This window comes from Schistosoma mansoni, chromosome W, assembly GCF_000237925.1.
Source record: "Schistosoma mansoni strain Puerto Rico chromosome W, complete genome".
NCBI lineage: Eukaryota > Metazoa > Platyhelminthes > Trematoda > Strigeidida > Schistosomatidae > Schistosoma > Schistosoma mansoni.
Window position 1 is genome coordinate 49,087,677 of NC_031502.1, and position 22,539 is coordinate 49,110,215.

General features: G+C 33.6%; 2 protein-coding genes across 2 annotated transcripts; both read right to left on the bottom strand.

The window, feature by feature from the left end:
* Positions 1 to 758: 758 nt before the first annotated feature.
* Smp_129730 (putative alpha(1,3)fucosyltransferase) lies at positions 759 to 1,449 on the bottom strand (the record flags this gene model as incomplete). Its single annotated transcript, XM_018789991.1, has 2 exons — positions 759 to 875; positions 1,417 to 1,449. The coding sequence occupies 2 exons, from the start codon at positions 1,447 to 1,449 to the stop codon at positions 759 to 761; spliced, it is 150 nt and encodes a 49-aa protein (XP_018655379.1).
* A 1,751-nt stretch (positions 1,450 to 3,200) lies between these two features.
* On the bottom strand, positions 3,201 to 20,816 carry Smp_129740 (hypothetical protein; the record flags this gene model as incomplete). Its single annotated transcript, XM_018789992.1, has 10 exons — positions 3,201 to 3,405; positions 4,926 to 5,079; positions 7,804 to 7,987; positions 9,650 to 9,774; positions 10,653 to 10,779; positions 12,471 to 12,647; positions 15,522 to 15,728; positions 16,604 to 16,715; positions 16,758 to 16,888; positions 20,538 to 20,816. 10 exons carry the CDS (start codon positions 20,814 to 20,816, stop codon positions 3,201 to 3,203), a joined length of 1,701 nt encoding a protein of 566 aa, XP_018655380.1.
* Between the last annotated feature and the right edge of the window lie 1,723 nt (positions 20,817 to 22,539).

Consider the following 22,539-nt stretch of genomic DNA (forward strand, 5'->3'; position numbering starts at 1 on the left):
TCAGAGTTGATATTCACTCTGGGACTCGAACCCAGTACCGTTAGCTTCAAACGCCATCGCGTTGTTCAATTTTAAACTTCACCCCATTACACAAGTAGGTGGCTATCAGGACTCAGTAGTCAAGTGGATAACTTGATGGCGTTTGAAGCTAACGCTACTGGGTTCGAGTCCCAGAGTGACCATCAACTATGAAATACAGGCACATTCAGCTGGCGAGTCCCAAATAGGACTAGCCACTATCCATCTTTGCTTATAAAGCTTCTGACTTCAGGCAATATCGAGGCAGTCCGCACAGGATGTATATATGCCAACAAGAGACTGATCAATTGCAGTCCTAAATAACAATGGGAAGATACAATTAAACAACAATAAGTGAATATATACACATCTTATTTTCAAAATTACCTAACAGTTTATTCATTACAGCATAGAACAATGTTCATCTACTGAAATACAATCAGATTAGTTAAATTGCTATGTGCTGGTGAATTTTTATCTCAGTGAATCTACATAGTGTCATCCGACCGATATTGAACTTAATTAGTAGATGGACATCATCCTCAGTTATATTGTGTACCTAACTAGAAGTTATTTCTGTCAGAAGGGGTTTTGCGGAGATTTAGTATTTTCATAGTCGCAAGCGTGAGTCAATTGAAGCTAGACCACCAAGGAAGTTATTTCATCAATAAAAGAATACTTTTGAACAAAGTCTATTTTTATTGATGCTTTTTCCTGTTAGATTTATTTATAGCGTAAATTTAACTTACCTCTGCATCAGAATTATATTCTTCTATTGTTCCGACTACTGGATTACATTTACATACTGCTTCAAGAACATCTTTAACTGTAAGCTTCCGATTTAACAAATTGAAATCCTGGAGAATAATAATTATTAAACATTAGGAATATAGAAATATAAAACTTTATTACTTTAAGAAAAAATGATTTTTTCTTAAATTATGCTGATGTTCCAGTGAAGAATAACAAATATCATGTTAACTAATGGTGTAGTATCGACAGAAGACTCCTGGTGATTAATTCCAATATTTATCCATTAATTGAATAAGTTATCAAGTGACATACTTTCGTAATCAAATAGAATATTATAGGGGTTAAGGAGTTAATAACATAACTTCGATTGTTTTACGATACAATACAACAGTGATCATCATCGTTTAGTGTGTTGTATAATATAAAGAAGTAGTTCAACACTATTAATGACTTCAAATGAATAACCTTGAAGATCATATAAAGGTTATTTATATTATATACGATATTTTTTATTGTAATCAACAGTGTAAATGAACTAGGTAATAACTAATGCGCAATTTAGGATGCTTTGATAAGTAATAGTCATCGATAAACAAATAATAAGGAATACTCTTGTCTGAGTTACTGAAAGTATTAATGAGTTACCTTGAGAATAAAGAGGAAACTACGCACAGTCATAGTGTACGGCGGTGGAAGTATTGACTTCTGAAACTTAACGTTATAAGAGAAGAAAGATTAGAATAAGTGTGTAACTTAGCATATATATATATATATAATTAAATATAGGTTATACCCCTATCAAAACTTTGGAAATTACAATTTTATGCGATTAAATAAGAATCAATAAAACTTATTTTCGTAATAATTATGTGCGCGCTCATAAATAGTTTAGAGATGTAGTCCGGAAGTTAAGATGATAAATCAAGGTTGATAGTGAGATATATATCACCTAAACCATGTAACCATAATCTTAGTCCGGTGTGGAGTTACTGATGATGAAAACTTGTGCCAATGAATTCTGACTTAGTAGTTTACGGTTATTGTGCCCGTCGTGAGGTTTGAAGGAGTTCGATTTGACTCGAGGCCAGGGTTATGGGAGCACACCGACCTAAAATCCCAGACTAAGACAGAAAATTTGTCCAGTGTTTCCTGAACATTAGTTTCCCTCCGAATGATGTATGTCAAAGATGTGAGCTACATTCAGCTGAGTAATCTTCGTAGACCAATATTAGAATAAGTTAACTATGTCTGGTTCATCATTTTTACTGGTATTTTGTGGATGGAATTTTAAAATGCATTATATCAATTTAATATTGATAATACTCAAGGAATTCTTCCTGAATTACCATTGAGTTATGAGTGATGTTCACCAATTTATTTCAAATCCATTAATTAATTAATTGTTATTATATAGTCGAGATCATCAGTCAATTGAAGCTGGACCACCATGGACAACATGGAAGCACTGGACGGCCATTTCGTCCTATTGTGGGACTCCTCAGCAGTGCGCATTCACGATCATGCCTCACGAGATTCGAAACCAGGACCTATCAGTCTTGCGCGCGAGCGCTTAAACATTAAACCACTGAGCCGGCATTCAACGGTGTTAATGTCTAACCCCTTCTGATAATTGTTATTACTTAACTCGGCAAATGATTCCTGTAATATAATTTATATTTTGATATAAAGTGGTTCGTGGTAGTTTGAAAGAAACAATTCTAGCTGTTGTACATCAAAACATAGTTCACCCGATGTTGAATTACTTAGACTAGTTATCACATTTATACTTAATTAACTAATTCACGTAGATAACTTATATTAGTATCTTCAGTTTATTGAGATAATTTCTGAAAGAAATTTTTGAAAAGTCATTCTTGTACATGATAATATAAGTTAATAATTTTTATAATTGAGATCATGATTCAATGGAAGCTAGATCATCATGGAAAACCTGGAAGCACTGGACGGAGCGGCCGTCCAGGTTTTTCGTGGTGGTCCAGCTTCAATTGATTCTGTTATATCTTGTTGGTTGAACGCTATATTCAGATCCTAAGCTATCCTGATAACCCCAGGCTAGAACTATTCAACGACTTGAAGACCAGAGAGTAGACACGAGTATGAGAGAGGTACTTTACTACAAGGTTCATTTATGTACAGAAAAACAGGGGTTTTATAGTAATTAAAAGACCTTGAGTTCCCATAGTAGCAGTGTGTTAAACAGCCAATCAGGACCTCGTTATTTTAGTAGCTAGCTTCTAACTAATCGCTGATTGGTTGGGCTCTTTATGAGCCTCTGGAGGCTCTGATAGAGTTTACTGTAAGCCGACTTAACAGATCCATGATCTCAACTATAAAATTTACTAAAAAATTTCCACAACCCCCCTTCTGATAAGATAAATTCAACTCGAAAATGATTTAATAAATACAATTTATTTTTCATCTAATAATTCTAAACGTAGTTTCCTTACTTTTCTTTTAATTCGCACTAAAAACTTATAAGCTTGATAAAGTGGTTGTAGAAATAAATGAATTTCTTTAGATTTTTCACTATCTTGATAAAGAACACCAGAAAGTTTACATGAATTTGTAAGGATTGCTTGAGTTATTAAACAGAGTAATGCATCACTTGGTTTGCTAAAAATAATACAAATATTATAATAAATGAAATTTTCATAAAACAAATCAAAATTGTTGGTGAAATAAAATATTTACAGTTAATTACTTAATTTGGAATGTAAAAGAAAACACGTTTTAGTCTTCACTCTGTGAAGTTATTTTTCATCATGGATCAACTGATGAAGAGAAGAGAGGACTAAAAGTTGATTTTGTTTTAGTGTTGTACGTTTCTCGTACGTGTGTATCCGTATCCACACGGAGTATCGAAGTCGTAACCTTTAGGCCTCAGTGAAAATGATGGTTTTAGACCACTGAATCTAAGTTAATTGGTGGATATGTATATGCATGAAAATGTTGTTTGTATTCGTAAAATATGAAAACTATACATTGAATACTTCATTTGCACATCTTCCATAAGTTGTCTCTTACAAACTTCACAATTCCTTCATGTCTGTTGCTGTAACAACCAATCTCTGCTTAAACTACCTTCCTCTCCAGTTCGATCTTCTCAATCTCCTGCTGTTAGGCATTCCATTTCTGATTGGTGTTACATGTTACCTATATCTGTTAACATAAGTAGTATACACCACACAATTACTAAAATCTCCGCGAATTGTGGACGCAATAGTGTGGATATTATTTGAAATCGAATTCAATTCAACTTGAAATCATAGCTTATGAAGGTTATTTGATCATTACTGCTTGCATTCTATCAATGAAAGACGGATGAATTCTTTATATAGATTCCGACTTCTTTATTTGTTGGATTTTATTGCTCTATATCTTACTGATAAAACGTGCTTTTTGGTTTCCACTATTAATCACTAATCAAAATAATATATCCGTTAAGACTGTCACTGTTAAGTTTGCTGAATGTTTAACTGGTTCGTGTTTTGTACTGGGACCCCAAATCCGACGACGCGGAAGTGAGAGCACAAAGACCAGTGATATGGATTTAGATGATCTTGAAAATAAGTCAAAATGATTTTTGATCATGCTACTTTTCATATGGTATATTTACAGTCAGGTTTTTATAAATTGAACCGCTTAGTATTTGGCATCAATTAACGAATAACTTACTGTGTGAACAAATATTTACCATATCATACAACTAAGCATCTGTCATAAACAAATATAACTAATTGACCTAAGGTACGTAATTACTCTTCCTGAGAATATAATTAAATGTCACAGACAATTGAAAAAAAATTTAATTTCATATGTCATTTGCACTCCCATCGATATGGTCATCGCTCACCATATCACCTCTACCATGAAATGATGTGGGGTCTTTTTTGCTAACATTTGTGAAACAATGATACCATTGACTCATTAAATATATACTCTTGTTTACATAGAAATCATTTTTATGTTTTGTCTGCAAAATGTCACTTGACTATAAACATTGTATTTCTTTGGCATCGTCTCGTAGTTAAGTAAACACCAATTTTTAATAATATCAAAAGATGAAAATGAATTTGAATTATGTAGAATATTAGGATATACAGAATATTATTTACTAGGCAACTAATACCTACCTCTTAGTTATTTTTTCATGCACATAAGATTCTTCTTGAGTATACAAGTTACAAGCTAATATAACAAGAATATTTACAAATGTACCGAAAGAGATTAGTTTCTCAGGATTTTGAACACTAATGTCATCACCATCTTCAGATCCATATGATACAGCTTGTAATTTTTTTAAAAAAACATTTAAACAAACATCATATTATGTTTAAGGTTTCAGTTTAAAGAAAAATATTACAAATAAAAATTCTACTGACAGATAAAATTTGAAGGAACATAATGGTATTTTCATAGTTGAAATCATGAGTCAATTGAAGCTGGACCACCATCGAAAACCTGGAAACACTGGACGGCCGTTTCGTCCTATTATGGGACTTCTCAGCAGTGCACATCCACCATCCCGCACTCGTGAGTTTCGAACCTAGGACCTACCAGCACCTAACCGATAGACCACTGAGCCGGCATCCAACGGTGTTAATGTCTAGCTTCAACCAATCCACGAAGTTTGAGCAATCGTTCACCAATTGTCCTCAGTGAGTTGTTATCTCACAGCAGACGTGGTTGAACTTTACTAGTCACTGCTTCTCACTAGAACTCCAGGATATATATCTTGAAGTCAGTCACTAGTGAGCATATGATTACAATTAGAAGGGTTTTGTGGAGATTTCAGTATTTTCATAGTTGAAATCATGAGTTAATTGAATCTAGACCACCATCGAAAACCTGGAAGTACTGGACAGTCATTTCATCCTTTTATGGGACTCCTTAGCAGTGCTCTGGTGCGAGACTGGTAGGTCGTGGATTCGAATCTCGTAAGGCGGGATCGTGGATGCTCACTGCTGTGGAGTCCCATAGTAGGACGAAACGGCCGTCCAATGCTTCCAGGTTTTCGATGATGGTCTAGCTTCAGTTGACTCATGATTTCAACCATGAAAATACAGAAATCTCCACAAAACCCCTTCTCACCAAACATAATGATGTTGTACAAATACAGAGAATTCAGAAAGAACGCTCTGAAAACTACATTAGTTAGTATTATCAAAACGAGAGTAAGCTTTATTCTGCACGATTTTCTCTTTAAGTAACCATTTACAGTAGTTTTTTCATTTACATTTTGATAGTTTCATACACAGTTCTCAATAAAAATCGCTCACTTTATAGTTAACTATAAGATTCCAACTCATTTGATAGATGTATTCTAATCTATTAGGACAACCTTTATGAGAGCATACTGTAGCTCGGTAGACACCATTGCCAGCCGCTGAAAGATGATTACATTGTTGAATGATTCTTTCGCGAATTATAAACATGTTTAACGAAATTATTTAGTGATTTTATTAAAACCGACTATATCTTAAAAATGATGTGATAATGAAATACACCTGAACTCTTCGTGTATCATTGTAATGATCATATTGAACACCACATTGGAAAGTCCCTAACTAAAATAAGATATCAATCAACTTGTATCAAGTTTCCACAAAATGAATAAATTTGATCAATGGATATGTTATAGAACTTTGTAAAAATTAGTTTTCAAACTATTCAACAAGGAAATAATAAGTAAATTAAAGTATACAATATATTTTCTCGTTTTAAGTAACAGACTTGTGTTTACTTTGGGAACGAATATTATAAATATTTATAATATTTAACCAAAGTTTCTTATTTGTTATGTCACAGCAAAAGCTCCCTTTGATTTTCTAGTAAACTTATCAAAGCAAGAAAACAGATTCGACAAATCAGACGTTGTTTAACCGAAGAGAGTGGGGCATAACTGTATCAGGCATCTGGTGTTCGACTCGTGTTTGTGAAGTGTAATCTTAGAAAGTCGACGGAATTTTTCTATATCACTACTGTATTCGGAACTTCATAAATGTGGATTAAAAATGTTGTGAGTAAATATGGGTTTCAGTTAAGGTAGGCAATGGTAAGGTTTTAATTTAAGGATCTCGATCAAGTCTATTTTTATTCTGTAAACTGTACCGTAAATTCTGAACGGTTGAAAATTGTTTTATTGTTAAAATTTTTTCCTTCTCTAATTATGGAACGTCTTATTGAATGAGCAACAAAGGACTGAAAAGTGATTTCATTTGCTGATTAGATTTTTCATTTGAAATAAAATATCAGCTAAGGGTAAATGCGTTTATCACTTTTTCGCTGTGGTGAGTGACATTTCAACAACTACCGACGAATCCGTGTTAGTTGGCCATCGATCGATCTTGTAAAAACCACTATGTTCGGTGATACAGTAAGCCAATTAGAAATTGCCGGATGATGAGTGCACGCGACTGGCCAATCGGCCTTCAAAGTAATAATAAGCTTAATTTCTTAAGGGATATATATATGAGTACACATACATAAGATTCGGTTTAGTCAAATGAAATTCCTCACTCTGTGCATGGGAACAGTGTTTATCTGTGTCAACTCTGGGACATTGCGCCTCACAATATATGACTCTCTATTATATTAAAATCATTGCACGAGGGCGAGACTACAATTTATGGACGACCTTTGAGCAATGCTGAAGTGACCTTACGGATGTCCACGCATTTACTAGGATTGAATGAGGCTTGTAAATTAGTGTCAGAACTTAGGACAAGGATTTACAATTGGACGGTAGGGTTAAGAATTGGAGTCAGGGTTTTCATCACGAACTTATATCAGCTGTAATGCTATTCAGCTTTATGGATGAATGAATTTCGCCACGAAATTCAATACCTGCAATCTCAGATCTGATTGGTTCGTCCATAAATTATAGTCTCTCCCTGGACAAACTATTTACTGTTCATTTCGCCTTAAGGTTGCTCTGCATTTCCCATAGATAGGATAATTAACTGAAGTTTAAATTTAAATTTAGAAAATTATTGTAGTAAAAATACCTACCAATTATTCTATCTAAAGCAGCTAAACTTGTATGTTGATGTAGTTTACAATCTTTTAAAAATTGACAGAACTGAACATAACGTAGTATAATTGTATTATCTGGTAACTGTTTCATACCAAGTTTACCATAAAATCTATACATACTGCGTAATGGAGTCAAATAAGCAGTTATTACATTTTGCATCTAAACAAATTAAATAAAGAAGGAGCTTTAGGGAAAAACCATTTTGAAGAAAATGTAATCACTGATTTAAATCTCTTAAAAATGTGTCCACAACTAGTAAATTTTAAAGTATTGAGTGTAGTGGACTCTACTTAAAAGGATGTTTGTAAGAAGTGTGCAGTGGAATGTAGCCTCGAAGTTGCAACGGTTGTCAAACCGATTAAAGAGTTTCAGTGCATCGAAAGCACGGCGTTGGCAGAACACTTGGAGACTAGATGAGAAGATAGTTCAAATTACAGAATACACCGAAAGATAAAAATGGATGATTGAAGGTTACGTATATGTATTATGTAAGTACCTTGTAACGTATCTCCATAAACACTCATTGCTACTGGCCATTGTCTCATTTTACAAAAGTAAGTGATCAACACATAATCATTATCTGCCAGCGCTACATAATTTTTATGGTTTAAAGTTATGATTGATTAAGTCATTGAATCATGCGAGATACCATTTAGCCAATTTTACTGTCAATATTTTAGTTATTGATTAATTATTTAAGACTAATTCTCATCGTGAACTGATACCCGTGAAAACCATAGGTTCAGGGTTTTGTAACAGTTCATACCTTTGACGCTATATGAGATTAAATCAAAGACTGACAAATCTCTGGATGAGGATGATACGTCTAAGCTATTGTGGTCGAAAATGTTATCAATTCATTTCCGACTCATTGGATAAAAGTATTGTATTGATTACAAGACCTGCAGATCCTTGATACCATACTATGTGAGATGGTAAGTGCGCAATTGTAGTAAGTCCAAAAATAGAATGAAATATTAAATTCACTCAGTATTTTTTGTTTGAATTTTTTTGCATTGATGTTTAGAACTTCAACTGGTCAGTCTCATATTGGCATATGTGCATACTGTGCGTACTGCCTCGATATAGTCTTAATTCACAAACAATACTAAGTGAAATTAAAACTTCACCCCATCGTACAAGCAAGTGGCTATCAGGACTCAGTAGCTGAATGGATAACGCGATGGCGTTCGAAATGAAAGGTACTGGGTTCGAGTCCCAGAGTGAACATCAACTCTGAGATGCAGGTACATCCAGCTGGCGAGTCCTAAATAGGACGAAACACGCATCCTGGATTCCGCTGCTAGCCACTATCCATCTTTGCATAGAATGAAATAGTTTTCCAAGCAGTAGTTTTATTTGTTTAAAAAACCTATAAAACTGAAAAGTTATAGTCTGTTTTTTATACTGAGTTACTATTGACTAGAATTGGTTACCTATCAGTATTTAGTGGTTTTTAAAAAACCCGATACCTATCTTACGAATGTAATAAATTATCACACATCGATTGTAAGTCGGTTCAAAGAATAATATTAGATAAATCTATTCATTAAATAACGTGGTGTAATCAAGTTTCTTTCTATTTGTGTAATTACAGAAACTTCATAGTAGTCTTTTTCTGGATCCATTAATATAGAAACTTTGTACATAAAAAATCAGTGGAAATTGTAACAGAAATGACTAATTCGTGATAACCGTTTTTGATGAGGGTCTGTCGATAGCAACTTAACACCTAGACTTCATCAGGAATTCGTGATAAATCAAAGTAACTTGTTTTAAATTATAGATAAGGAACAAGGTGAATAAAATAAAAATAATTACATTCTGTAATTCTGAATGAGTATAATCTGACGGTGATATATGAGGTTTCAAATAATTTTCCAACAAATTACTGTCTGATGTATCTTTGAGTATACTATTTTTCTCAGTGGGATCCGATGAATATTCTGAAATAAACATGAAATATGGTTACAAAATCGTTATGATAAAACATTCGATACTTAATTACTACTTTATTATGTTGATAGTTCCATCATGGAAAAGGTTTACAAGAAAATCAAGTGATAGATACAAACAGGGAACATGATACCACAAAGTTCTGCTCTGGAAAGAAGGCAAATATAATTAAATGTGTACTTATTTTTACAACTTGGTTTGTGAATTAAAAAAATAAACACTGATAAATAGCGTAAGGGATTCTGTGACTTCAAGGATTAAGCACAGATAAATTTTATGACAACTGGAATATCGGAACGAAAGATGATACAGTGATCTGTTTGCTGTAAAATATAAAAATACACCCTTTCGAAAAATGCCAAACTGTTGTTATTCTCAATACTACTGCTTATTAGTAGCTCAAAAATCTGTAGTAAAAAAACGTTGGCGCATATTAAACATTATTATAGTTGAATTCATGAGTCAATTGAATCTAGACCACCATGGAAAACCTGGAAGTAATGGAAAGCCAGTTCATCCTATTATTGGACTCCTCAGAAGTGCGCATCCACGATCCCGCCTTGTGAGATTCGAACACAGTACCTATTAGTCTACCGTGTGAGCGCCTAAACTCTAGATCACTGAGCCGGCATCCAACGGTTTCAATGTCTAACTTTAACCAATCCAAGAAGTTTCGTCACTGTTCACCATTGTCTTCAGTGAGTTACTATCTCATAAAAGACCCGATTGAACTCCATTGGTCACTGCCTCTCAATGGAACTCCAGGAAATACCTCTTGAAGCCAGTCACTAGTGAGCATATGATTATTATCAGATAATTATTATATTATTTGATAACATGATAAATTCACCTGTTACAAGTGGTATACGTGTATCTAATCTCTCTAAACTTGGTTGGTCAACACTTGAGGGTAATGAGTCAGAATTTGCATCAATTAAACGATCTTCATAAAATGTTCTTTCGAATATTCGTCCATCTTTAAGTATCAATGTACCCTTTAATAAATAGTAAATATGAAGAAAACAAACTTACAGAAGTAATATATATTCAACAAATATTTAAACTGTAAGCAGCTCCTAAATATCAATATTCTTCCATTTCTGATGATCATATTTGAAATACGTTAGTTGCAGTACGTTTTTAATTAATTCAATTCCATAAAGAAAATTACTTTTTGACAAAAAATTTAATTAAGTCAATTATACTTACGAATGTACGATTTGTAATTTCATCCATCGTATGACCTAACATATTAGAGTGTTGATTTAGTTGGTAAAAACATCTAGGCAACGCAAGGAGTAAAATAAATCAAACTTTTGACAGACGGTTCACAAATAAGTAGGCAGAATATTGAATTAGGATAAAATAGAGTTTTTGTAAACAATCGTTTCTGGAAACATATAGGGCAAGGTGACGGATCAGTAGTTCAATGTCTATTAGTCTGATTATTTTCAAGAGTTGGGTCTTAATATCATATTAGGAGAAATTTTCGAAAAATATCATATTGATATTAGTGGTAAAATTTTTAAAACCATGTCTTACTGGTAGGCAACTAATGATCTCTTTTATCTTGTGAACTAAACCCAAAGTGCATATGATATGGTTATATCGTGTGCGTGAGTACGCGTGCCCTGTTTGATATATGAAGTGATGATCCCCGCCAATGAGAGAGGAGTGTATTATCGATCAGAGCAATGATACACGAAAACCGTACGAGCAGTCTTGAGTACTTATCAGTCCTGCTTTCTGCCTAGCCCACCCAGTCATGTCCAGAACACCAATAACAGCCTCTGCAATATGAATCATTATTCTCAACATACTGGGTTTATATACCGAATAAACTGACGACATCGTACCATAAATTAGAAAATAACATTTGTACAAGATTTGGCCAAATGTGGCTGTGAATAGGGGGAACAGTAATTAATAGACTAGGGATAACTGAAGAATGGTAAATCGTATAATAATAGTCTATAGGTCAAAATAAAGATTATGATAAGAGGAACACGAATATGAATAGTTTATTTACTTAACAATTATACGATAGGAAATATACATATCACATTCGTCTATAAATAGTTGTCAAAGTTACCATTCATAAATCTCCACGGGATATAACAGATATGTTGAACCATATTATTTAAGTTTTGAATTAATGATTTCTCTATTCTAATCCAGGGCAATACATCAGTCCTAATTGTTTGGTAATATTTCACAAACGATTTCTGAATTTTTCCACAAACTTCAGGTCAGGTCTATTTTATCAGTTTTTATTATCCTTTTCTACACTTATACTATATTTGTTCAAACGCTGTGAAAAAGAGATCCCTCAACTGAATACTACTTTTTCAATATATTAGAAGAATTCTTTCAGGGTTGAAAATTACTAGCTGTTAGTTGGAAAACACTTAACTCATTGTAAAGCACCTTTATTAAAACTTTCCAAAGATCTGAATGCCTCAGAAAAGTTAACAGTGAGCGTTTGCATACAATTCCAAATCATGCTAATCATAGTTATCCGGTTAAATTTCTCCCTCTTTTTTCAATGGCTTGTTAAACGATATCGTTTTCCGATGAAAACAATCTTATAATTCGTGTTTAATTTTCAAAATTTGAATTCCTGTAAAAAAAACTAAACTGGAGAAACTTGTCACCTGACACTTGAAATGATCATTTCTAAACTTACTTTCCCATGTTTCAGATCATCTTTCCAATAACCGACGTATTTAGATCCATTAGGATAATGAAATGTTCCAAGTCCATTACGTTTACCATTTGCCCATTGTCCATCATATACATTGGGTAGAGAATATTGTGATGTTCGAACACGAAGAATATGCCACGCATGACAACCCAGTCCATTCTAAAAATGTAAAGATAGTGAACGTCTTAATCGTTTAAAGATCCCAATCATATTAAAAGACTAATATTTGAACGAAGAATAGTAAATTTATAGAAAAAAATATTCTTCGTTCAAATATTAGTCTTTTAATAGTGAACATCACCTGATATTCGGTTTGTAAACAAAATTTCAGAATATCCCACTTAGTTAAGCTTAAAAGCTTAAAGTACTACAGTGGCGTTAAATTCTTTAGTAGTTTATTTTAAAATTCTAAAACGTTTAGAGACTCGGTAAGATATTGATTCGAGTCTTTAAAAATCAAGAAGAATAGTATCCATTTCGCTTTGGTTTAGAATTTTCTGCTTTTTTAATATTCATAACTCCATCAAAAGTGTGGATCAGCATCTCTAAGCATCTTAGTGAACTCTATACTATGAAGACAGTTATTTGAAATTTAATAGAATACACTTGTTAACTTCAGTTGATCATTCATAATAATAGGCCTATTATACGAGGCCACTGGATGACAAAACCTAACCTCAAATTGATAATAATATCAACAAAACACTTAGATAACTAAGAACTACAAGTACGTTAGTGACTGCCTTTGAGGCAGATTTTGAGAGATTTTATTGTGAAGATATGATCTTTAAAACCATCAAAGCCAGAAATAAGGATGATATCCATTGATAAGATTGAGTGATGACTGCAGCATTTGGTAAACAAACTGGATTTTGAAAGTATGGTTATCATAAGGCCTGAATTTCTTAGATAAGGTTTTTTAATCATAGGTGTACACTACACTACTTTGAAGCCAAGAACTGAGACGAATAATCTGCGTGATATGACTTAATTTTTACTGTTTTTCCAGGTGATGTAAATCTCAGGTTGAAACGATTTTCAACTAATCATATCACTAATCTCATATACCTCTATCATTATTTGTTCATCGTATATGCTGTTGCGTAGCACTTTATCCACAGAAAAAATTGCTTTTTAACCTGTCAGCATCGTTATCAGCAAAATTGTGGAGTATAGAGTGATGAAAAGCGTTGAGATTGTGGAGAAGATTTGTGGCTCATATGGATGATTTAGTTGGAGTTTTGTTCTCTGAACTTGGTGGTTTGGTCGTGAAGCTCTCATCGTTATTCTGAACGACATCATTAGCACAAACTTCAGGTAGGAGTGAAATGTTTGAATTTCTCCACATATGGCTCACAGTTTTTCCTGTAGACCTCGATTTTGATCGGTTATTGTTGAGCTTTAACCTGTCATCATCTACAACGTTATTTTGATTGTATCTCCCTTTGATTTGATTCTTGGTCCTATATTTGTCCATAATTTTCCTGATTGTTTGATAGATTGGGTCGATTGCTCACTATGTTATGTGAGAATTAAGAACAAATGGATGGTATCTCCTAGGAGTTATTTGTAGACTGTTACAAATATATATATGTTGTGCAATTTAAAAAGCACCACATCAACGATAATCAATCAAGATCGAGGTCAATAGGACAAGCTGTGAGTCATATGTGGAGAAATTCAAACATTTCACTTCTACCTGAAGTTCTTGCCAATGATGTCGTTCAAAATAACGATGACAGTTCCACAACCAAACCATCTAGCTCAGAGAACAAAACTTCACCTAAGTAGAAAGCGTTATCTACTTTTATAGATATAACACTGTTGTGCAAAAACAAAAATTATTCTGTTTTCTAGCGACTCTTTATTTTGAAGTTGTTGATATAAAATTTTTCTTTTTACAGGCGTTATATTATTCTAATTCACTGCTCTGTGATCCTAACTCTATCTCACCTGGACAGAGTCATTTTATGACAGACAATATATGTGATGATTATATTTGAGATAATCTCAGAGATTGAAATTTAAATAATTCTAACTTTTCGTCCGAAAAACTTGTTTGGACATCTTCAGGGTAATACTTGGAGCCCAATTTTTGTCAAACTATTCGTTCTGATTTCATAGTAGAATTGCTTTCAATAATTTGCTATCTGGCTTAAGATATGAAGGTTATTGTGACATGTATATTCAGTGATTTTTTTGTAACGACAAAATAAAGACCACATATTTTTCCTATTTGTCACACTTTATATGTAACCACATTCATATTCAATATTTATTGTTTCTCTGTATCAATGTTAAAGAAACGCATATAATTGTTTGGTTATCCGAACATATATACACCACCGCGATTGTTGAAATATAAACGTTATCTCCACAGTCTGTTCTTCTGCTTTATTGACCACGGCCTTTGATTAAAAATTTTAGTAGTATTATAACATCCTTTTAGGCCTTCCCACACTATGTTGGAGTTTTGGCCCGGATCATTATTAAATAATACTATCGGATTTAATCTTCTTCATTTTACTGTTGGTGCCACCACGTGCAGAGGAACCTTTGTGAATCGAGTGAACTCATTTGTGGTTATTGTCTCAGAGAGCAGCTTACAAGTAACATTCATTTCATAACAACTGTCATCATTTTGTTGTTCAATATGCCGTTTTATATTGTAACTGTTATTTGTTTACCGTTTGCGTTACTCATAGGCATACGCTTGGGTTTGTAGTATTAATTCTTCCGGTATATTATTGATGACTTTGCATATGGTTATATCTTGAGTAGGCTCTTTTGCTGGGATCCACCACAAAGTAAAACAATCGAAGTCAATTTAATGTATTTAAAAAGGCTTTTTCACTATAATACAAAAAGGTTTTAAGAACTGGTGTACACATTCTATAGATATTTCATATCAAAATCGTAATTTAACTCTATTGACAGACTAATAACACAGTAATTTTACAACTCAACTTAAATTTCTTTAGTTCAAATAAAGAAAAATGTCTATATTTCTTACAGCTCAAAAGTTATATTTACTTGTTTTCCGTTAACCCAACTTCCAGTATAAATTTCATCACGATCGCTCCAGTGCATTGTCCCTTCTCCATGACGTTTACCATCTTTCCACTGACCCTCATAAGTTGCCCGATTAGAGTAGTGATACACTCCGTAACCGTGACGTAGTCCAGAGTCCCATTCACCGTCATAGTGACTAGAACCATCAGTCGTATAGTTTAAACGACCCTAAAATTTGAAGTTAAGCGTCTTTATAGATTACATGGCAATACAATGTTTAGCCAGGTATTTAATTTTGCATGGAAATGTTAACTAAATAATGTATTATAGGGTTCCACATTAAGGATCACCTAGTTACATTATCTTTTCTATTCAGGAAAATGCTATCTGTTGTGACAGCTAAAGTTTGGTGGTTGATTGGCAGCGTTGAAGGTTTTATTATTGCTAACACAAGTGTTGTCTTGTTCGAAACATAAGTTTTAGTTCGAGAGTTAGCACATTCAAAGCGGTAGCATTACATCTATGCATCAATTAATTCGTAATTTAGAGAGAAAATCAGAGTAGTCATCCGTGAAATTGTGAAGAATGAAGGAGTTATTAGAGAATAAATAAGGATTGGTTAACTTATAATCTTATTTTATGTAGCAGTATCAATATGAGAATAACTGAATTCTAAACCAATCGAAAATTCATCGAGGTTTTCGTGGAGCGCTTTAATTGTTGCACAAATAAAGTCTGAATACTTTTGCAGAGATTATAGTTTTTCAAAAAAGCCTAAACCCAATGGTCAGTAACTTTAGCATTCAAACAAATAGCTAAATGCTTCTGACACTTTATTTTATACTAAGTTGTTTTCCTTCACGCTAGTGAACTGAAATTCCATGTAAATGAGGTATTTTATAGATATTTAGTAGCAGTGACATTTACTAAGATGACATATATTTATGAAAGTTTGTTTGGTGTTCCGTTGTTTATATTCTCTAAATAAAATTTCTAGTTAATTCCCAAAACTTGATCACTAACCGGTTAAGATTGTTCCTTGAAATCGGATAATTCTAGACAAATTCTTTAATGTTATTCTATATGTATAGAAATTTACTTACTTTTCCTTGTTTCTTTCCGTTCTTCCACTGACCAGTATATTGGAGACCATTGGAGTCAGTGTATGTGCCAAATCCATGTCGGATCCCATCAACAACATCGCCTATGTATTCACTAGATATTCAGTAAAGTATAGTTATTTTTCTATAGAAAAACCTTTTATTCGGCCAAATAATTTTTCCATGCCCAGTAATTTTATTTTCTTTAAAGTCGCCAATATACATCAACCCTGTTTCACTCCAGTGAAATTCACCGTGACCATGTAGCATATCATTGGCGACTTTTCCCTTTTTTATGTGAAGAAAAATTTAGGGAATCTGTAACAATTTGATTTCGCATTTTTAAGTGAAGTATAAAGATCTAGATAACAGATAAAATGGTTAATACTAATTAGATGATCCACAGATCAAGATAGTGCTTATAAGAAGGTTTGCGAGAGTTATCTTTGGTGTTTGCTTTTTCACCAGACTTTGTGAGTTTGGTCTTACTTACGCGTTAACTGAATAAGTTTTTTATGAATAAACTGGAAGGCATTTATTATCGGTCATTTAAAGGTGAACTATCGCAATTTCATGTGAGTATGGTTTTGGAAACAACGGGATAACGTTAATACTTAATTTGAAGCTCTATTAAACAAACCAATATATTATGAAAGTTGTGACCACCGGTCAATAATTAAATAGCCATAAGCGCTCGATGCCCAGTTGCCTCGAATAATAGCCACATTGCAACTTGATCGATAGGATTTAACCAGCTCTAAGAAAGACTTTACGTACATGAAATTAGTCACTATCTAGTGATCAATCAATTGTAAATAAGTCTTAAGTACAAGTAGATGTGTAAATTTTTCTTCAGTCAAATATATATAAGGATAGAAACAACACAGAAAACGTTTATTAGTTCTAGATAATGTTAACTGAGGAGGAAAATATACCAACTAAGGAAAAGCAGAAGAGTGAAGACAACAAAAATAAACCTGGAAGATTTCTGAGACAAGAAAAAAAGAATGGACGACGAATAAATAAAACTAAAAAAATAGAACAATGCCGAACAATTTCACGTCAAACATATAAAAGTAGATAAAAAGTGTTTTTATATCATTCATGCAGATCAGTTTTGGCCATATCACCTGAAAACTTTTGTTATTGTTTCGAATGACATGTTTTTAATTTAGTAGTAATTGCTGCAACTTGATAAAATTCTGATATGGCTACCTTTTATATCCTGTGGAAGCATCCAGTAACCCGGAACTGCATAAACTAACAAAAGCAAATACGACTCGATGTTAGGAAGATAGAAGGGCTGTATATGAAGATTTGTTGGCACTATAAAATATATCCACAACAGACGCGACCATCGATTTCATAATTGATCCAAAAGCTATGTCAAATACATTGAATTATATATGATCTAATTGTTTAACCAGTAGACAGATTCGAATACATTGATATAAGGTATTATTGATGTAAATTATCAAGCAACTGAATGCATGCGTAAAGTTTTAAACGACAGTAGTTTAAAATTTAGTAACCAACAGTACAACAAATTACTGAGTTCTATCAATAGATTGTGCGGAGATGGTTGAGATAAGCTTAATTTGTAAACAATTTTGTCACTATTTATAATTTTCATAATTTTATTCGAGTTATATAAACACAATATTGACTGAGGAATTTTTTAAAGTGCGTTGTGGCAACGGGCTGGGCAGTGGATACTAGGTTATCAATTGAAGAAACATGGTCTATACTTAAATGCATATTTAGCTGTTAAATCCGCATCTGCACTGTGCTTAATACTATGTAGAAACTTTAACTATCCATTATAGATAACTAAAATGGTCGAGAAATGTTCTAGACCTAGACAACGCGTTGAAGCATGTTCATCTCAACAGGCTTTGAACAGTATAGACCCACTCATCGTAAGACTAGAAGGACATACAAGGGGTTGATAAGGCTAGAATTTCATATAAAAAACAGTTAGTCAGAGGTTGTGAAAATAGTCTGAAAAGGTTACTGTCGCATATAAAGAGAAAACTCAAATAAGTGATGGAATTTGTCTGAAACATCGTCAAAATATTTGGTTGAAAAAGTGCTTTCTACTCATGACGGTAAAAGAACAACCAATAACTACAATAACGGCATTTTATCGATGAATTCTTTTTTTATTGAAAAGGAAGTTGTCCCACAATTACTTTGCCATCTCAAACCAGATGAGTCTGGTAGTCCTGATGATACTCATTCTAGGATTATGGAAGTCCAGGCAGATATTATTTTAGAACCACTTACAATACTGTTTGATATGTCCCCAAAACAGTCTAAACTATCAAGGAACTAAAAAGACGCAGCAATCAATCCAGTTAATAAAGTGGGAGAGGCACAGACTTAGATAGTAATTATCGGTTCGATAATCTAGTCACTTTAGTCGTAAAACTGCTGGAAAAGATTACTCGACAGCTATTCTTGATCACGTGGAAGGTAATAAATTTCTGGAGAGGGAAAAACATGGTTTTAAAAGACGCTTTAATTTTTGGCAAATCATTTCGTTGCACGAGAAAATTGAGATGCATCCAAAGATAGTAAGATTCTGATAAATGTAATTTTCATAGATATGAGTAAGGCCTTAAGCAAAGTTTCTTACTTAGATCCTAGAGTAAAACTGGAGAATTCGGAAATCTATTATCAAATTGGAAATTTTGATTTACAAGAGGCAATGGGTAAGGGTGAACAGGTGCTTGTGAACATGGGGATTATAAACTTCTAGAAGTCATAATTAACAGTGACATTAGAACTGCGAGTAATTGTAAGGCTGCCTCTGACAAAGGCTTTAGGGTTTAATGGGTTGTTCGTAAGTTACTTCATCATCTATGTAAATAAACATTGAAGGCATCATACACGGTGTTTGTGAAGTCTTATTTGAAACGTGGGATTCAATCAGCGAGTCCTTGTTTCAAATATGGAGCGAATATTGTAGAACGAGTTCGACAGTAAGGGAACAAAATGATAAAACGTCTCTGTTGTCTATCTTCTGAGAACAAAAGGAGAGCATCATACTAATGTGTCTTGACGTTTTCTTCAGTATATGGTTGATCATCTGAGAAATATAAAACCGGGGTCAAATTGTTTGTTACTGGAGCTTTGCTTCTTGAACTGGATAATGAATTACTGAAATTCCCCACAGAAGCAAGTAACACCAAAACCTTCTCTAGACATATTAAAAGCGAGATAGGATCTTCACAACAATACAAATTACGAAGATTAATATAGATTGTTTGATCTACTGTCATTACTTCTGAAAATTGTCAAATGATGAGCGATATGATTTATCTTGGCAGACGTAATTCTGTTCCGCTTATTTCTAATTTCTAACTAAATATTGAGCTTCTTTTCATCTAATACCTATCATCGTTTCATATCATTTGTTTTTACCTAGTTTTTTTCCAAACAGTGCTAAATTAAGGTTACCGGACTCCAACTGATACTTATTTACAGTATATTACAGTATTCTTGTAGTGGACACTGATACATTTTAGTAACACAGGTTCTATCAGAAACACCAACATTCCAAAACAATTGTCTTATTTCCAAAACTAACGAAGTAATCATTAACAATATGAGCACCTAATATTCCATTTTATAAGATACTATATCAATTTTGATTAAATTTTAGGATTGAACTACGGGTAATTTTGAAGTATCTGAAACTACAACTCCAAAATTTAACCTGGTCAGGGAAGGAGTTTTCCTTGAAATGTAGACGCATTTTAAAAAATAATGATAATTTGAAGAGCTTCTAACTTTTGAAACAATTTTTAGAAAATCTGTAAACTTTTTTCTTGCAAAATGTCTGTTCTCCTATTTGTTATTAATATTTAGTTATTCTACTAGTCCAGATAATACTAGTTAGATAATACAACCAAAATATTATACAACAGCGAACCTCGAATGTATTTCCATTGCCGTATTCTATTTCATTAATTATTCCCAATTTACTTTTGGATACACGAGAACACCTTTGAAATGATAAAACTTTAAGAAAACTATACTTGCGAATTATTTGTGGATATAAATCGAATAACTGCACATAGTTGTTCAAATCTGCTTCGCCTGCATTGAGAGTTGAAAAATATTCACTATGCGTATCTTCTTCGCCCTCTACGTTAATGATATTTTCCTCATCATCCAATATCTCAATTTTCGGAGTTGATGGACTTGTCATTTTAAATCTGCAAACGGTATTTTACCATGACATTTTAAAAACAGCACGTTTAAACACTCAGACACAGAGACGTTTCTATTGGTTTCGCTCCCACAATGGTCGAAGAAATCAAAACAGCCATCAGACAAATCAAGAATGGGATAGCAGTAGGACCTGACTTTATACCAGCTAAAGCTCTGAAGTCAGACATTAAAGTAACTGCAAACATGCTTCACCTTCTATTCAAGAAGATTTGGGAGGAAGATCAAGTGCCAATGGACTGAAAAGAGGTATACCTCATCAAGATACTAATGAAAGGAGACCTGAGCAAATGTGAGAACTATATAGGAATCACACCACTATCGGTACTAGGAAAGCTTTTCAACAGAGTGTTGCTGAACCAAGTGAAAAATTTGGAAGATGCTGAACAGACCGGATTCCATAGGGATCGATTATGCACAGACCAAATAGCGACACTACGGATCATCGTTGAGTAATCAATTGAACGGAATTTGTCACTAAACATAAACTTCATTGATTATCAGGAAGCATTCAACAGTGTGAAAAGTAGAACGTCACGGTAACTTTTTTGACGCTATGGTGTACGTGAGAGAATCGTCAATATCATACGGAAGTCACACGACGGACTACACAGCAAAGTCGTGCATGGAGGACAGCTGACAGATGCATTACAAGTGAGGATCGGAGTTAGACAAGGCTACTTACTCTCCCCCTTTCTCTTTCTTCTGCTGGTTGACTGGATTATGAAGAGCTCAACATCTGAGGGAAATCATGCAACACAATGAACAACTCGGAATCAATTGAAAGATTTCCACTTCGCAGATGACCTGGTCCTTATATCCCATAAACATCAACGCAAATGGAGACAACTAGTATAGCAGCTGTCTCTGTAATAGTAGGCCTCAACATACATAAGCAAGATCCTCAAACAGAACACAGAGAACACCTAATGGAGAAATTCTGGAAGAGGTGAAAAAATTAACTTACCTGGGAAGCACCATCGATGAACAAGGAGGATCTGATTCAGACGTAAAGGCGAGGATTGTCAAAGTAAGGACCGCATTCCTACAACTGAAGAACACATTTAACTCAAAAGAACTGTCAACCAATATCAAAGTCAGAATCTTCAATACGAACGTCAAAACAGTTCAACTGTACAGAGCTGGAACTTAAAGAACTATCACAACCATCGTCAAAAAGATACGAGTATTTGTAAACAATTGTCTACGTAAGATACTCAATGTCAGTTGGCCGTAAACCATCAGCAACAGCCTACTGTAGAAGAGGACAAACCAGCTTCTATATAAGGATAAAATTTGGAAAAGACGTTGGGAGTGGATATGACATACATCACAGAAATCATCAAACTAAATCACAAGGCACGCCCTCGTCATATCCCGATGAGAATAATGAATGGTAACTGTTGAAATCATTTTCTGAGCCAATACTACACATATATTTTTATTGTGTAATCATTGATTAACCAAACCATTCATAATCATGTTTCTCTTATTATGATCTTTATTTTGACTTATTAACGATTACTATACGATTTACCGTTTGTAAGTTATGCCCAGTCTACCAATTACAGTCTCTCACATTCACAGCCGCTTTTGGCTAAATATTGTACGAATGTTATTTCCTCTTTCATCGTACAATGTGCTCTATTTAGTTTGTCTATAAACCCAATATGTCAGATATACAAGATTCATATCGCTGAGAC